The 15890-nt window shown below is 42.5% G+C and overlaps 1 protein-coding gene across 4 annotated transcripts in view; it reads left to right on the top strand.

The window, feature by feature from the left end:
* The first annotated feature begins 3455 nt into the window (after positions 1–3455).
* Positions 3456–15890, top strand: part of cul9 (cullin 9) — a 28686-nt gene continuing 16251 nt past the window's right edge. For all 4 annotated transcript variants that reach the window (XM_074647215.1, XM_074647213.1, XM_074647212.1 and 1 more), the window contains exons 1-13: positions 3456–3655; positions 6647–7339; positions 10350–10504; positions 10879–11496; positions 11936–12077; positions 12188–12378; positions 12586–12772; positions 12852–13097; positions 13281–13479; positions 13783–13984; positions 14752–14942; positions 15023–15219; positions 15309–15457. In XM_074647215.1, the coding sequence (XP_074503316.1) occupies positions 3490–3655; positions 6647–7339; positions 10350–10504; positions 10879–11496; positions 11936–12077; positions 12188–12378; positions 12586–12772; positions 12852–13097; positions 13281–13479; positions 13783–13984; positions 14752–14942; positions 15023–15219; positions 15309–15457 (3336 nt within the window). In that variant the 5' untranslated portion in view covers positions 3456–3489. The remainder of the gene's footprint in view (positions 3656–6646; positions 7340–10349; positions 10505–10878; positions 11497–11935; positions 12078–12187; positions 12379–12585; positions 12773–12851; positions 13098–13280; positions 13480–13782; positions 13985–14751; positions 14943–15022; positions 15220–15308; positions 15458–15890) is intronic.

Genomic DNA, 15890 nt, shown 5'->3' with positions numbered 1-15890 from the left:
AATTCTGGGAAGAGCATTTCACCTGATCTGCACATGTGAGGCTGGATCCGTTCTTTTCTTCATCCATTCCCATCTTACTGATTATTTGGTAAGTAGTAATTTTATTTAATTAATAAATCTGTGCAAAGGTTATCAGTGATGTTTCCAGTTAGTTTGCATTACAGAATATGTGCATGTCATGATAGAGGGATTCAACAGCTAGCTAGAATTTCACAGATGATTGCACATTAATCGGACAACACAAGGAGCTCATTTTAATATCTATGTATTCAAGTTAATATCTAAGTTAATGTGCTGACACATGTATTTTGCCAGTGAATTCATGCATAACGACGGTGTATACATGTTACAGTCTATGGAAGTCCCTTCAACATTTAAAGTAGCATTAAGACTTCAGTGCATGTTGGTTATTGGGTGGTAATTCAGCAGAGCAGATACAAAATTGAAGGCAAGGTTATTTACTAGCTAACTAGTGTTTTTGAATGATATCTGAAAACCACATGTTCTATAGATCAGATGGTCAGAATATTCATAATTGATCAAAAAACGGTTTCTCAACCAGTAATGCACACCACTCAACACAATTCATTTCAAACATTGACTAAAAATCCATGAAGTTGACTGAGGAAAATTCTTTCTAAGTTTCAGGTGAAACAGCAGGAAGCTATTGGCGCTGGATGGTCAGCCTTGAGGGCCACTTCATATGTGAGGGGATCCAGCCCACCTTCTTGATGGGGCTTGCTGCATTATTTTCCACCTTCTACACCTGCACGCTCAAGTTAATCTCAAGGTTAGATACTTTCAGTAAAACCTGTATTTTTATTGTGGCATTAATCTAAGTGATTCACACAACTTGATTTTTACACAGTACCTGAAGAAACACTATCATTTTTCAGGTGCACCGTAGGAATAAACCCTGAGAGAGGCACCAAGGATGGACAGGGCAAAGTCTTCTCAAAGAAAACTGGCAAATTCACGAGCTACAAGACAAGACTACAACCGTATATCCACATGTAGCCACTCTGCTGATGGGACTCATGGACTTGAGTGGGACTTCATTTAAAATGGTGAGTTTACATTACATACATGATAAGAGGAAATGAGGGCTACACACGCTGATTTTCTATGTGAGAAGTTACAATGAAAGTTGTGTTGGAACTCATATATCTCTCTCTCACACAGTCAGCGGGCTACCAAGGCTGGATTGAGAGAACTGGTGTCTTTGAGTGGGCCATAAGTCATTCACTAACTCACTCCCCGACCATCGCCCAATACTTGGACTTCCACACTTATCCATGTGCCTTGTTAGAGACTGAATATTCATACTTGGACATGATGTCACATGTCTGGTGGTGTTGGTGCTCATTATGATATAAGGCAAAATATTATTTGAGAGTTTTGTTTTAACTCTATGATATAGCTCAACTGTCTGTAACTGTTCCACAAAGTAAGGTTAGTAAGATTGACAGATGTCTTCAGAAATGCTATTTCTTCTGAAATTTGGTTTGTTATCTGTGTCAGGTTTTTTTGTTGGCGCTGTGTTGAACTTCATATGAAAATAAAAAGTAAAGTGCAATAAGATAAGCTGTAGATGTTCTTTTCTCACACATTGTACATGATTGTAAAAGCAGTGAATTAGCTCTGTTCTTCACTCACATGTTGTTATGGTTTGCATTCTGTGCTTGTAGCCATATAGACAGACATTTTGGGCATCATAGCCTTAATTATAGCCTTTTTCTTAACAAGTGCCTTTAATTGTATTTAGTGTGACTATTCCTTTGTCTGTAACCTGCTAAGTCGATTCATATAGGCAAAAAATAATGTTTATTAAAATGTATGTAAAAAATACAACCTAAATAGTGCATTAAAACAAATCAGTAAGATAATGTAAAAGAAAGGGGAAAAACAGCTATATAATGTATCTTTAAACAGTAAATTAACTATAAAATACTGTGAAATTAATCAAAAAACCTGTATATACTGTATTTTTCATTAACAGTACAAAGCTGTAAATTTCAGCGACAGTATAATAATGTTAATTTTACAGTAGAATAATGGCAACCCTGCTGCCAGTTCTTTACTGTTATTTTACTGGGAAATTCTTAACAGTGTAGAATTTAAGAGTAGCAGTAATGTGTAGAATGACATGATGTTACACACTCTTGTACAGTAGGTGGTGGCATGCACCTTAAACTTGGTTGCGATCCACCAGAAACTGAGAGAGATGGTCATTACCCGTCGGAAAATAGGACATACAGGATTGAACCAAACACTCCATAGAATAGGCAAGCACCCAACTGGACTACTATGCAAGCACTGTAATACGCCAGAAACTGTCAAGCATGTTCTTATAGAGTGCAACAAGTATGACAAAGAAACTGGTTGCTAGGATTACAGTGACAAAGACAATAATGCATTTTTTCTTATTAATTTAATTTTAATTCTCGCGAAGTTCCACATTCACAAGTGTAAATTTACCCAAAAAAAGCCTTATTTCTTTGTATTTATGAAAAAAATTGATCCATATCCGTCAACAATTTCTTCCTCACAAAACAAAAAAGCAATGAAAATAATGAATGTATGCAATATCGTTAAAGTTTTTTAGTGAAATTATTGTCATACTATTGCGTGGTCTTTTTTTTTATTATTATCTATTTATTTATTTATTTTTATTGTGTTTTATATTTCAATTTTATGTTGGTTTTGTTTCATTTCTGTTGTCCTTTTATGTTTGGCACAGCTCTTTGTTTATGTTTTCGCTATGCTTCTTTTGTAAGTAAATGTTTTTAATGTTTTCTGCTGTTACTATATATACTGTCATTTTTAAATAATAATAATAAAAAAAATATGACAAAGGGAATTGCTATCAGGAGTAGATGATGGAAATATTACAATGGGGAATCTAAGAAAGTACACAATCTTCTAATTAATTACTTAAGGGCAACAGGAATAATGGAGAGAATTTAATTATTATTACTATTATTATTATTTTTTATTATTATTAATAATTATTATTTTTATTTATTTATTTTTTATTATAATTTTTTTTCCCTGCCAATCTTCTGCTCCACACTGCAGGTAAATGTAATTATTTTGGACGAGAGGAAACGGTGGAGCATGTCATATTGCATTGTAAGAGATATGAGGAAGAAAGAAGGCCTCAAAGAGATTAAAGTACACTTAGATTTAATAGATATTCCACAAAAGAACTCACTAAATGAGTGTTATAGAACATTATTTCAGTATCTTAGACTAATTAATATGATTGGACAAATATGAGGTTGTTTGTTTTCTTTTTCTTTTCTTTTTCTTTTCTTTATTTTGTTGGGCTATAATAATTATTAGCCAGAATGATCCACACACCATACCAGTTGGTGGCGGTAATGCACCAAATCGTTGTATGCCAACCGCCAATAAACCTCAAAGAAGTAGTAGAAGAAGAAGCCTCCCTGGTGCTGGTGCTGCCTCTGTCACAGTCACAGTGCGCAAATGCGCATCCAGCAGCAGCAGCAGCAGCAGCAGCACGAGCACGGAGCTCCGGTAGAAACCGATCAATCCAACAGCATCAGGCTGGGAAACGACACGCTCGGGCGGAAGAGAAAACAACGCTTGAGGGGGAAGACTGACACGGAGGGTGACGTCAGCGACACGACAGGTAAGCCTAGCTCACCTGACGGAGTGTGTGTGTTAGTGTGTGTTTGTGTGTGTGTTTGCAGACCGGACCGGAGCGGATCTCTGGGCCCACCTCGGCTCCTCAGCGCAGAACATCCATAGTTACTGTACACACTGTTTATGAGCCGACACCAGACTGCATTCCCAAATACGCTAATTAAGCGCAATTACACGTTTAATCAACAATATGTTAATCTTAACATTGTATTTGAGATATTATCTGAGTACACTGGATACACTCTTCAATTCGGCATACATATAACCCATCAAACAGTACTTAAACCAATAGATTATTAGCTTTTACATCCATAGTTATGAGCCAACACCAAACTGCATTCCCAAACATGCTAATTAAGCACAATTACACGTTTAATCAACAATATGTTAATCTTAACATTGTATTTGAGATATTATCTGAGTACACTGGATACACTCTTCAATTCGGCATACATATAACCCATCAAAACAGCACTTAATCCAATAGATTATTAGCTTTTACATCCATAGTTACTGTACACACTGTTTACACCCAGATGAGCCGACACCAAACATGCTAATTAAGCGCATTTATACGTTTAATCAACACTGTTAATCTTAAAATTGTATTTGAGATATTATCTGAGTACACTGGATACACTCTTCAATTCGGCATACATATAACCCATCAAACAGCACTTAATCCAATAGATTATTAGTTTTTAAAGCTGTTTTGCTCGTTTTTCCAACAGTATTGCCTCACCAAGTGTCAAAACGCATTGACAGTTGAGTGGAAAGTTGTCTTTTATTTTAGATAAGTAGAAGAAGTGTGTACATGCCGATAATATTCTGTGGGATCCAGTAATGTTCTTAAATAATGTTCAATCTTTTAGCTGATTTATCTTTGCTCATAATCAATGACTGGCTTAAATGTGGAGATTTTTAAATGGAGTTTGGTTTGTGACGTTTCTACTGCACTGAGTGTGCATGTGGCTAGCTATCAACAACGGTCGATTGTGTGAACTGTTTAGCCAGCTAGCTATCGAGATATAGACACAGTAGTTCTGTTAAAGTCTGCAGAAGTTACCTGATAACCTGAAACACAGAGAGGTGTGCTAACGTTAGCATCTGGGGCTAGCTAGACTGCCAAATCAAGCTAGCTACAGATGCTAACGTTAGCACTCCTCTCTGTGTGTTTCAGGTTATTACAACATCATCATGGGCTGGGCTATTTACTGACATTAGAGAACTTCACAACCGCTAGCAAGCTTCAGTAACAGCTGCGTGATGTCAGTTAATAGCTAGTTTAGTGTTTAATAAATATGATAATGTCATGACTGTTGTGTGTTTTTAGGGCTAATTAGTTGGCAGCAGAGACTGAGTGGTCAGTGAGTTTCATCAGTTATTAGACTGAACCCTGGTGAAGCTAACCGACAGCAGCAGCAACAGCAGTGGTAGAGCAGCAGCAGTAACAGCAGCAGTGACAGCAACAGTAGTAACAGCAGCAGCACTAACAGCAACAGCAGCAGTAGTAACAGTAACAGCAGCAGCAGTAACATCAGCAGTAACAGCAGCAGTAGTAACAGCAACAGTAGTAACAGCAGCAGCAGCAGTAGTAGCAGCAGCAGTAGCAGCAGTAGTAACAGCAGCAGCAGCATTAGTAACAGCAGCAACTAGCAGCAGCAGTAGTAACAGTAACAGCAGCAGTAGAAGTAACAGCAGTAGTAGTAGCAGAAGCAGCAGCAGCAGTGGTAACAGCAGCAGTAGTAGTAACAGCAGCAACTAGCAGCAGCAGTAGTAACAGTAACAGCAGCAGTAGAAGTAACAGCAGTAGTAGTAGCAGCAGCAGCAGCAGCAGCAGTGGTAACAGCAGCAGTAGTAGTAGTAACAGCAGCAGTTGTAGTAATAACAGCAGCAGCAGCAACATGAGATGCTTCAGATTAAACAGACACCGTGGCAGGTTCAGAAAGAGGAACCGGGTCAAGTTTGCGAAAACCGAAAATAAAAACTTCTCTCACACTGACAGCCGGTTATCACGGTTATAATCAGTGATATTCACAGTGAACCAACAGCTCCAAATCAATCTATAACTCAACATCAATAGTTACATTTTTCTTTAACTACACAATAAACAGCACACTGATGATCAGTGGTGGAAAGTAACTAAGTACATTTACTCAAGTACTGTACAAGTACACATTTTGAGCTACTTTCTACTTGTACTCCGCTACATCTCAGAGGTAACTATTGTACTTTTTACTGCACTACATTTATTTAACAACTTATGTTACTTATTGATACAACATATAATCAACAAAGACATGATGATGTTGTGTTACTATGACGAGTTACCCAGCAGTATATGTACGCATTAATATCCACCTTAATGCATCAATAATTACAATAGAATATTATTCTGCAATGGGCCATGCATAATGCATAATATATTTTTATGTTAATAATTTTACTTAAAGGACCAGTGTGTAACATTTAGGGGGATCTATTGGCAGAAATGTAATATCATATTAATAAGTATGTTTTCTATAGTGTATAATCAGCTGAAACTAAGAGTCATTGTGTTTTCGTTACCGTAGAATGAGCCGTTTATATCTACAGAGGGAGCGGCCAAAGAATATAGAAGCTGCCGCCATTTTGGACTGAAAATGCTTATTATATTTATAATATTTGATTGTTCCACAGTAGAATATGACAATAAAATTGAAATAATTTAGTTGTACTTTTGTACGGCTTTTTGTAGGCGGACGTTTTACTGGCGTCCGGTAGTCGCTTTCGGTTCAAAATGGCGGAAGTGTAGCTCTGCTGCTGGGCGCTGATGTTGCATTGAAACAACCAATGACATTCTTAAAGGACAGGATTATAGTATTAATTCTTATTGTTTAGTATTTTCGGTCACAATATATTTCATTACTGTAGTTTAAAGTTCAGACTTGTATCAGATGTGATGCTGCTCTCTAATAATCACCTGCCGTTTCCGTAGCGACCATGGTGGGCGAGCGCCGCAATGGGAACCTGCTGGTCCAGCTGGGCCCGAGGCTGCAGGCGTATCCAGAGGAGCTGATCCGCCAGCGCCGCAACCACGACGGCCAGACGGAGTACCTGATTCGCTGGTGCCTCGTCACCATCGACGACGGCTCCAGCTCCGGGGGCGGCGCCAGTGAGGCGGGCGGGACGGGCGGCGGCAGCTCCGGGGTGGACGGGTCCAGCAGCTCTGCATCAGGAGAAAGTAAAACGGAGAACATCCTGATGTGGATGTCCACGGAGGACGTGTACGCCAACTGCCCCACCCTGCTGGGGAAGAGGAAAACGGACTCCCAGCGCCCCCTGCAGCAGGAGGCGCATCAGGGCGAGTCGTCAGACGGATGTCAGAGGAGTGGCGGCGAGTTTCCAACGGACGTCACCTTTGACGAGGTGGAGCTGTCAGACATGAAGGACGACGTGAAGAACCTGGTGCGTCGAGCCAGGAAGCAGATGGCCAAGAAGAGCGACTTCTCCATCAGCATCACGCACACCATCCACGTGCTGAGCGCCTACGCCAGCATCGGCTCGCTGGTCGGCGTCTTCAAGGAGACGGGCGCCCTCAACCTGCTGATGGAGCTGCTGTGCAACAAGGAGACGCAGACCAGACGCAGCGCCGGGAAGATGCTGCGAGCGCTCGCCTCACATGACGCAGGTAACCACACACTTCATGTGCAGGGAAGATGCTGCTCTCTGATTGGCTGGCAGGTGTCTGTTTTCATTTCTAAATCAGAGCTCAACGTTTCTGAAGCTTCCTGCGGAGATTTAGAAGAGAAGTTGGGTTCAGATGAAACTAACGAGATGTGACAACCTGTTGATCGGTGACGCTTCAGAGGAGCTGCAGGTTGTTCCCTCTACACAGAGCCAGGCTAGCAGTTTCCCTCTGTTTCCAGTCATTATGCTAAGCTAAGCTAACCAGCTGTAGCTTCATATTTACTACAGATGTTCTGATAATGATACCAGTGTGGGTTATAAACTAAAATATATTATTATTATTATTATTATTATATACAGAAAATGAATGCCATAGAGCTTTCTTTTATCATGTAGTTTGACCAGTAAATAAATCTAGCAATGAATAATAATTCATAAGTTAATGATGGAAGTAGCTAAGGAGTGAGCCGTCTCTCTTCTTTCTCATCTCTGTTGAGAGTGACAGGCGTTGTTGTTGTTGTTGTTGTTCCTGTGTAGCGTAGCTGAGCTGATAAATGATAAATGATAACTGATAACATGATATCAGAGTATAGACTAGCGTACTCGCTGATACCCGATCCAGCATTCAGGCTGTATCGAGGCGTCTCTGATACCGATATCTACCGCTCACTTTGTTCTGTAGAAACATGTCGGAGTGAGATGTCGTTTGTTCTGTAGAAACATGTCAGAGTGAGACCTCTGTTTGTTCAGAGTGCTGCTTCATTGTGGTTTGAAGTGTCTTAGTTTGTCTCAACTGTTGTCTTTCTGCTTCTTGTTTAATTCTCAGTGAGTTGTAGATGAATTTACTTCATAAATCATCACATAACATCATTATATTATATTATATTAGATGCTGCTACAGGTCAAACAGATGAATCAATGAGGAGGAAACTATTTCACTAATCAGGAGCTTCTTTCACATTATTGTTTCGTTTTTATTCATTGATGAAAAACATAAATAGTTCATCCTAATTCTGGTTTTCAAAGGCTACTTTTTATTGAGTTTAAGTCTCGTTTTATGTTGTCAACAAATATTTTTCATCCTGTTTTTTTTTGTTGAGGGAATGAACACAACGTTTGTTTTCATATCTGTTGGGTGTGAGGTGGCGTTCCACGTCTTAAAGCGCCGTAGTGTTTGTACGCAGCGGTTAATAATGAGGACGCCATTCATTCAGTGATGTGTGCTGGTCAGTGTGATACGGCCATAACAGGCGTCTGCATCTTTACATGACTACATGAGATTGTGTAAAAGTCCTGGCTTTGTGGGTTTCACCTTTTTTCATTCGTCACACCACTACTTCTTCTTCTTTTTCTTCTTCTTCCTCCTCCTGGGCAAGGAGTTGCTGAGAGTTTTTCCCTTGAGTCATTGGGGTCGCGGTCCACAACACACACACACACACACACACACACAGACACACACACACACACACACACACACACACAGACACACCTACGCACAGCGTTCAGTCTGATAACATCAGACCAGAGGAGAGCTCTCACTCTGACTTTGTTTCTCCAGACCAAAAACACACCAGACTCCATTCAGAAAAACAGCTTTTTTAGCATTTTCATTCGTGCAGGGCCACAATTCAGAGAGAGATCATTTGAAGAATTTTAAACCAATGGGATATGAGCGAAGTAGAGAGGGATGTGGCCCGCTGTTGCAGAGATCCTCTATTAAACACAGATGTTGCTCTCAGCAGCTCACTGCTGGTTCACAGTGGTAGCTTGGTACGCTTACGTCAGCACATCGAGGTTTATTATATATATATATACAAATTTAACAATCTACTCATTCACTTCTAGGTTTCCCTGGATCTTAATAAACCTTGTGTAATATTTCATAAATAATTAAGGCTGTCAAAGTTGATGTGATAACGCGTTAACGCAAATTCTGGAAAATATTTGTCATTGTTTTATGTTGTTAATTAACTTCCAATAATAAATATATACATACATTTGCATAAAGCAGCATATCTGTCCACTTCCATGTTGATAAGAGTATTAAATACTTTACAAATCTCCCTTTAAGGTACATTTTGAACAAATACAAAATGTGCAATTAAGATGGAGACCGCCAAAGACCGCCAAAGACCACAATCCTGACAGCCAAAAACCCAAACACAGAAAACAAAAGAAACACAGGCGATAAAATTGTCATTTTACTTTGAAAAGGGTCAGCCATAAAGATGTCTGTCTTGTATGAGCCCTGTGATTGGCTGACCAGCTGTCCAGGTGTACCTCACTGAGGATGACAGTAGAGATAATGGAGGCTTACTGGTCATAGTTTACCAGGAAATTATGGCGTCATCATCATCCTCACCAAGGAGGATTTGTGTTCCTTTTTGGTTTCTTAGCAACCAGGAGATGAAGAATCGGCGGAGTCATCATCAGACATTCAGCTGAATCGGCTGAGATCAATATAAAATAAAACTCCCGGATAAGAAGTTCACTTTCATTGTCTGCCACACCCAGCTGAGGAAAACTGAAACCACGAGGCTCAACTGCAGACACATTTCCTATGAAATGAAACTACTGCTACTACTACTACTGTTACTGCTACTAATACTACTACTGTTACTACTACTACTACTACATCTACTACTGAAACAGTAACCAGTGAAACACTGAGCTCGGGTTTCTTATAAACACACTGAGGTTCTGTTTGCGTTCAGTGTTTTTCACTAAAACTCACTGTGTGGATCTTTGAGCTCTAACTTACATATTGGTCCTTTAAACCAGCTTACAGTCGTCTTCTTCTTATTATTATTCTTAAACTGTCTTCTTGTGTGGATGTGGTGAAACTTTATTAAAAACACAGTAATGTGTCCTCCCGTCTCTAACAGGAAGTCGGGCGTACGTCCTGCTGTCCCTCTGTCTCTAACGCTGTGTCCTCCCGTCTCTAACAGGAAGTCGGGCCTACGTCCTGCTGTCCCTCTGTCTCTAACGCTGTGTCCTCCCGTCTCTAACAGGAAGTCGGGCCTACGTCCTGCTGTCCCTCAGTCAGCAGGACGGCATCGAGCAGCACATGGACTTTGATAACCGCTACACTCTGCTGGAGCTGTTCGCTGAGACCACGTCCTCGGAGGAGCACGGCATCTCCTTCGAAGGGATCCACCTGCCACAGGTAAACTCAGAGAGCTTCCTGCTCTCTGACCCTAGAGGCTGACTCTAACTATATTTATGTTATTTTATATATTATTATTATCTATATTATTATCTATATTATTATTATTACAATTATTTTCATCATTATTCATTTTATTATTATTATTATAATCATTAGTAATGCTATTATTATTAGTATTATTATTATTATTAATAATAATAATATTATTATCATCATCATCATTATCATTATTAATATTATTATTATTATCATGATTATCATTATTATTATCATATTATTATTATTGCTTTTTAATATAGTATCATTATTGTTTTTAATATATTATTATTGATTGTGTTGCTGTTGTTAATGTTTGTCCCGTCGGTGCCCAGATTCCTGGGAAGCTGCTGTTCTCTCTGGTGAAGCGTTACCTGTGCGTGACGTCGCTGATGGACAAACTGAACACGGCGGTGGGGGCGGAGTCTAACTCTGACAGACAGGACGCCAGCCCCTCCCCCGCCTCCTCCTCCAGCTCCGCCCACCAGACGGAGCACCTCCGCGTCCAGCGAGAGTTTGACTTCACCATGGCCATGGCCAACCTCATCTCAGAGCTGGTCCGTGTGATGGGCTGGGACCGCAACCGCCAGCCCCCCGATGGCTCCGCCCACCGCCCGGGAGGAGGCGTGGCCTGCGGGGAGGAGCTGAGGGAGGAGGCGTCCCGCCCCGTCCTCAGGTCCATCTTCCAGCCTCGTTTCTGCGCCTCCCCCGTCGTCATCCCCGCCACCTCCGTTGTGGCCGCTCCCGTCGTCATCGCCACGCCCCCGAAGAAGAAGACGGGAAACGGATACAAAACGCGCTCTGACTTTGCCAGCCGCCCGGCCTACGTGGAGTACGTCCAGGACAACCTGAAGAGCGGCATGGTGGTCCGCATGCTGGAGGACTACGAGGAGGTGAGCGCCGGAGACGAAGGAGAGTTTCGCTATAGCAACGACGGCTCGCCGCCAGTCCAGGTGAGGAAACGCAGCGCTGGTACAAACCATTGTAGTATAGTTATTTTATGTGTCGTCGTGGAGATAGCAAGGTGAATGGGAGAGACACAGCGTTGATGTTTCTCCGTCATCCAGCAGGACAGTCTGAGACATGTTTAAAGGTTAAAAAACGTAACAGTAGTTCAGAGCGTTGGCCGGTTCCTGTGGTTCTGATACAGACCATAATAACCTTGAATGTAGGCCGCAGGACAACAACATGGCAGACTGAAGCTTAACGTAGAAACTAGGGATGTTAACAATAAACCGTTTAACCGTTTAACGATTAATAATGGGTTAACGGAGGTCAGTTATCAGTTAAAAAAACAAATTCAGAATTAGCATCCCTAGTAGAAACAGTTTGAGTCTTTCCAGACCCTGATCTGGACCTGAACGCCCCCCCCTGTCTGTGTGCTGTGTTCAGGTGTACTGGAACTCTCTGTCCAGGACTTACTGGGTCCACTGGCACATGGTGGAGATAATGGGCAGCGGCGGCAGCAGCCAGGCTGAGAAGGAGACGCAGGAGAAGGCGTCGACCCTGACGGAGACCCTCAAACTCACCGCTGGTAAGATGTGACCACCTGAAGTGTCCACCTGTGTGTGTGTGTGTGTGTGTGTGTGTGTGTGTACCTGAGCTCAGGAGGTGAAAGTGTTTCTTCTTCTTCTTCTTCTTCAGTGAGTCAGACGTTCTTCTCCAAACCCCCCGGCGGTCTCTACTCTCTGCCCTACCTGTCCGAGGGGCTGCACCTGGAGCCGCCGGCTCTGAGTCGGGCCGAGTGGTGGGAGATCCTCTTCTTCATCAAGAAACTGGAGCTCAAACAGCAGCAGGAGGTCAACGGCGTCCTGCTGCAGAGCCTCGACGACCAGGTGAGGAGCACAGACACCAAGGAGCATGCTGGGAAACGGAGGCTCTCGTCTCCAGTGGAGATCACATGAAAAACACCATTCTGGTTCAGATTCACTGTAAACAGCCACTCACACATGTTTGTAAAACACGGTCTGTCTGTCTGTCTGTCTGTCTGTTTCTGTCTGTCTCTGTCTGTCTCTGTCTGTCTCTGTCTGTCTGTCCTGCAGGAGGCGGAGCTGGACGACTTGTCTCTGATTGGTCTGTCTGTCCCCGGAGACGTGGCTAAGAAGCTGCTTCACTACCTGAGGCAGAAGCTGCCGTCGTCGTGTCTGAGCGACCTGCTGTGTTCTCACACCTTCTCCAAACACTACCTGAGGAGAGGAGGAGGAAGCCTGGAGGACGAAGAGCTGCTAGGTGAGGACACAACGAAACATCTCCGTTCATACAGTATATAAAGCCGTGTCCATGAGTCTGACTGTTCTTTGTCTTCCAGCTGAAAGCTCTCTGGGTTCGTCCGGCCTGGGGGGAGGAGGAGGAGGAGGAGGAGGAGGAACAGGAACAGGACAGAACTCCTCCTCTTCATCGTCAGCCTCCACCTCCTCTTCCTCAGCGATGGTCTCTAAGAAAGCAAAGAAGGAACTTCCTGCAGATTCAGGATGCGGCAGCCCGGAGACGGAGAACGAGCTGCCGTCAGAGGACGACAGCAAATACCCCGAAGACCTAGAGGACAAGATGAAAGGTGGGAGACGGGGACGAGTGTCCTGAGGGGGATAGAAATCAATAACGGAAAATTAAATACATTTAATTAATGTGTAATACTTTTATATTAAAGTTGCATTGCATTTAATTCCCATGAAATGGGATATAATGTTGTGATGGGGACAGTCTTTAAACCTGCGGTCCTGTCCTGTCCTTCCTGCAGTGTTTAACAACCCGCGGGTCCAGGGGAAGAAGACGGTGCTGGAGAAGCTGGGGGAGGTGGTGGACATCCTGAAGAAGGGGGGGTCGGCCTCAGACCAGGCCCAGCAGCTGGCTGCCGTCCTCTTCATCACCAGGCTGCTGGAGGAGAAGGGCACCCAGGAGAAGAACTCCATGAGGAGCGACTCCGCCCAGACCATACGGTGAGAAACCAGGAAATATACTCAGCCGGTGGGTAGTTCAGACAGCCTGGAAGAGTGGAGAGTTTGCAGGACATAGACAGAGCTGGTGGGTCGTTCAAGTGTCCTGGTAGTGTAGTGTGTTCCAGGAAATACACAGAGCCGGTGGGTAGTTAGTGGACCTGAGCGCCTGAGAGGTTGAACTCTCCCATATTTGATAAAAACTCTTACTGCAGAAACATGTATTCCAGTTTTGATGGCAGCTGCTCCAGATGCTGATTAAATGTTTTAGAGACTGATCAACAGCGTTGTTGTGTCCTCTGTCAGGGACAAGGTGCTGAAGCTGCTGGTGGAGCTGCTGGGCTCGTCCTCTAAAGACCTGGTGGTCTGTACGCTGAGACTCACCCACCTCCTCATGCTCAAGTACGAGTGGAGGGTTTCCTTCGCCACCGAGGGCGGAGTCAAAGCTGTCCTGTCCTGCATGCAGGAGTTCTCCACCGCCACTCACGTCCAGCAGCTGGCACTCGCAGTGAGAAACTCTCCTCATATCTACTGAAACCTGTTTAACCTCCAGAGAGATCTTTAGACTAACGTGATGCAGCAGATATGTAGAATATTTCCATCTGATTTGAATGATGCAGACAGACAGACAGAGCAACAGAGAGAGCTACAACGAAGAGCTGCAACAACACCGTACAAAACATTTATGTTTGGCTTTTTTCTCACTTTAAAGTTACTAAACAAAGTGGATGCAATGTGCAAAATATTAATTTCAACCTTTGGTTAATTTTTCTCAAAGTAAATGATTTGGTATCAGTGCTGAAACTCTGGAATCATTTTAGGTATTAATGTTCAAATGCAACCTGAGACTCCCAGTCGTTTGTCCTCATTCACTTAAAGACCAGTAAAGTGGTTTAATGTGTTCTGTATTTTATGCCTGTTTACAGGCACAACATATAGAAATGTATGCAAATATCTGCTGCAGCTCAGTCAGTTACTGATGTATCTGTTGAACTCACAAATCAAATTTCCTCTCATATAATCTTCATTTTGTGGGCTGAATATACACCTCCCTATTCCAAGAAAAAAAACAGATATTCTCTGAGATTTAAAGTCATAAATTTATGAGAAAAAACTAGGATATTCTTAGATTAAAGTCATCAATTTACAAGAAAGAAACTCAGATATTCTCTGAGATTAAAGTCATAAATTTACGACTTTAAGAATATTTTATATCATTGATGATGATGATGATGATGATGATGATGATGTTGTTGTTGTTGTCATCATCGTCAGACCCTGAAGGTCATCTCTGGAGCCAGTAAACACGACCTTCGCAGCGTCGGCAGCAGCCTCCCGCTCTCCGAGTCCGGCACTCAGATGATGTTGGAGATCTTCGCCAGCATCGGCTCGGCCACGCCTGAAGGCTCCAAGGGCCTGCTGGGAGCCATCCCCGCCGCCATCGACCTCATGCTCCAGACTAAAGGGTAACGTCTTGCTGCAGGTTCAGGTCTGTACTCGCTCCGATGATCCGGTTCCTGTCACTGATCTTTGGTCCTCTGTGCAGCTGCATGCTGTCGGTGCGTAACGGCCTGCTGGTCGTCATAATGCTCATCTCCAATCACAAGAGCCTGGCGGAGCAGCTGGTGGCCGCTGACGTCACCGCCGTCCTCATCAAGTGTCTGACTCTGTCCAGAGCCGAGACCATGCTGGCCATCATCGCCCTCAACCACATCTCCATGGTGCACAAGCTGGAGAGCAAAGGTAGCGCCCCGCGGCACATGATCGCATCACATGACCACAGCCAGCAGTGTGTGTTTAATGTGTGTATAATGTGTGTGTTGTGTGGTCAGAGTGTCGCGAGCAGCTGGACTTTAAGGACACGGAGCTCCAGATGTTGGTGGTGAGTCTGAAGGAGCTGACGGCCACTAAAGAGGTGATCCAGACTCTGGAGCAGCTGCTGTGTGACGACGCCTCACAGCTGGAGGATGAACGCAGCCAGGTCTTCACCTGATTATTATTATTATTATTATTATTATTATTATTTTTATAATGTCTTATTATAATTATTGTATTTGTATTTTTATAATTATTTATAATGATTATTTTTACAATTATAATGACTTATTATAATTATTTTATTTGTATTTTCATAATTATTATTACCATTATTATTATTTTATAATTGTTATTATTATTATTATTATTATTATTATTTTATTATTATTATTCATTATCAGTCAGTTCAGTTTACAGTTTTATGGCTCCAGATGTTTACAGACTTCCACCCTTAGCCGCAGTGGTGGAAAGTAACTAAGTACATTTACTTCATACTTCTACTTCACTACACCTCAGAGGGCAGTACTGCAGTAACACGCAGCAGTACTATTAATCCTATATAATAGTATTAATATCTGACGTATTGATCATTAAAT

The sequence above is a fragment of the Sebastes fasciatus genome, chromosome 9, assembly GCF_043250625.1.
Source record: "Sebastes fasciatus isolate fSebFas1 chromosome 9, fSebFas1.pri, whole genome shotgun sequence".
Lineage (NCBI taxonomy): Eukaryota > Metazoa > Chordata > Actinopteri > Perciformes > Sebastidae > Sebastes > Sebastes fasciatus.
Note: the sequence above shows the minus strand (reverse complement) of the source record. Positions and strands in the feature narration are given on the sequence as shown.